Raw genomic sequence first — 2,161 nt, 5'->3', positions numbered from 1 at the left:
TGGCCTCTCCCGTTGGGGAGCACAGGCTCCGGACGCGCAGGCTCAGCGGCCATGGCTCACGGGCCCAGCCGCTGCGCGGCATGTGGGATCCTCCCGGACCGGGGCACGAACCCGTGTCCCCTGCATCGGCAGGCGGACTCTCAACCACCGCACCACCAGGGAAGCCCAACAATGGTTTTTGATTGCTGTTCTTTTTTTCATAGTTTTTAAATTTTAATTAAATTTTTTTGGCCGCACTGCACGGCACGCACGATCTTCCCCACCCAGGGATGGAACCCGTGCCCCCTTCAGTAGAAGCGCGGAGTCTTAACCACTGGTCCACCAGGGAAGTCCCCTGTTGTTCTTTTTAAATGTGTTCTTCTAAATGTTTTAAAATAAAATTTCCAAGATCAGTGTTCAAATTATTTTAGCTCAAGCTGTTTTTTTTCAAGTTAGTATCACAGTTCTGAACGAACTCCGTAAATTACCTTATCTGAACGTTGGCACAGAGACACAGAGGCTGAAGAGAGGGGTAACCAGCAGTGTCTTCCCGACCATCCAAGAATACGGGCGCCGATTGGGCCAGGCCTCGGCACCCCACCGCGGGTAAGGGTTCTGGAAGGTGATGGGTCTTTACATGTTAGCGGTTGCACCTGGGCAGCCAGACCCGTGGGCGGGGATGGTACTCACGTGGGCGCCGTTCTCCAATAGGGCCTTAGCGCAGGCCACGTGGCCTCCCAGGCACGCCTCATGGAGAGAAGAGACCCGGTTAATTGTTACCAGGTTCACGTTGACGCCCTACAATTTGGAGAGAAGTCGATTAAAGGCTGCATCAGCAATAAGAATAAACGGCAAGGTTGTCGGACGTGTTTGTGAAGTGTTCGTGGCCTGCGGGCACCACCTAGAGAGGAGTAGAGGCCATGACTAGGGGAATCCAAACACAGCTGGGAGCCTCGGATTCACTGATTCAGCAAAAGCTCATTCAGTATCCTGGACCAGGCCATGTGCCAGCACCTGGGGCTTCAAAGCTTATGACGTGGGTCTCTCTCCTCTAAGAGCTTAGTGGGGAGACAGAAATGGTGGCGGGAAGTGGGGTGGGGTACGATGGGGAGGAACCCAGCCAGAATACTGCCACACTGGAAGCATGTTCACATTTTAATTGGGGACATGGGGTATCCTTGAATCTGCCTTGGGGAGTAAGAGAAAACTTTGCAAATGAGGTAGTATTTAGCTGCGGCTTGAAGCATAAAAAATTTCAAACTAGGCCGCATAGCACAGGGAGATCAGCTCGGTGCTTTGTGACCACCTAGAGGGGTGGGATAGGGAGGGTGGGAGGGAGACGCAAGAGGGACGGGATATGGGGATATATGTATATGTATAGCTAATTCACTTTGTTATAAAGCAGAAACTAACATACCATTGTAAAGCAATTATACTCCAATAAAGATGTTAAAAAAAAAACTAGGAAGGCAAAAAAAAAAAAACGCATTCCCTTAGGAGGGAACAGGATATGCAAATGTGGGACGCAGAGGAGGGCGAGGCAGGGCACGTAGGTGGATAGTTGCCAAATCTCTGGATCAGAAAGAGCCCACACGTGACAGGCGGAAGAAAAAAGGGGAAAGGCGGGGAGGGGGAAGATGAAAGGGGATGGTAAGCTAGAGCCAGATCGTGAAAGGCTTTGGTTTCCGAACGGGGGTGGAGGTGGGGTGCATGTGTTATAGGGAATGAGGCGCCTTTCAAGTCTGTTAGTCCGTAGAAGGTCCGGAGCTAATACACAGGACGTTTTCAGAAAAGCACACTGGTTAGCACCAAGGAGGGCTGCTTGGAGAGGTAGGGATGTGACACTGGAGAAAGGAGCGTCATGAAGACATGGCGATGAGTCAGGCACAGGCTGATATAGGTGTGAACAGCAGTGGGTACGGGGAGCGGGTGACAGAGTCCAGGGTTGGGGGTGTTAGAAGTGGATGTGGCTCAGAAGGATGACACCCAGGCCCAAGAGTAGAAAGTAAAGGGCCTCCCTGGTGGCGCAGTGGTTGAGAGTCCGCCTCCCAATGCAGGGGACACGGGTTCGTGCCCCGGTCCAGGAAGATCCCACATGCCGCGGAGCGGCTGGGCCCGTGAGCCACGGCCGCTGAGCCTGCGCGTCCGGAGCCTGTGCTCCGCAACGGGAGAGGCCACGACA

The 2,161-nt window shown here is 53.2% G+C and overlaps 1 protein-coding gene across 1 annotated transcript in view; it reads right to left on the bottom strand.

Annotated features, from left to right (window-relative positions):
• ASB11 (ankyrin repeat and SOCS box containing 11) overlaps window positions 1-2,161 on the bottom strand; it is a 25,370-nt gene that overhangs the window by 10,071 nt on the left and 13,138 nt on the right. The window contains exon 3 of the mRNA XM_007466338.1: window positions 670-777. Coding sequence (XP_007466400.1) covers window positions 670-777 — 108 coding nt within the window. The remainder of the gene's footprint in view (window positions 1-669; window positions 778-2,161) is intronic.

This window comes from Lipotes vexillifer, unplaced genomic scaffold (assembly GCF_000442215.2).
Source record: "Lipotes vexillifer unplaced genomic scaffold, Lipotes_vexillifer_v1.1 scaffold169, whole genome shotgun sequence".
NCBI classification, from domain to species: Eukaryota; Metazoa; Chordata; class Mammalia; order Artiodactyla; family Lipotidae; genus Lipotes; species Lipotes vexillifer.
The sequence above is the reverse complement of the archived record's forward strand: the minus strand, read 5'-3'. Positions and strand labels throughout refer to the sequence as shown.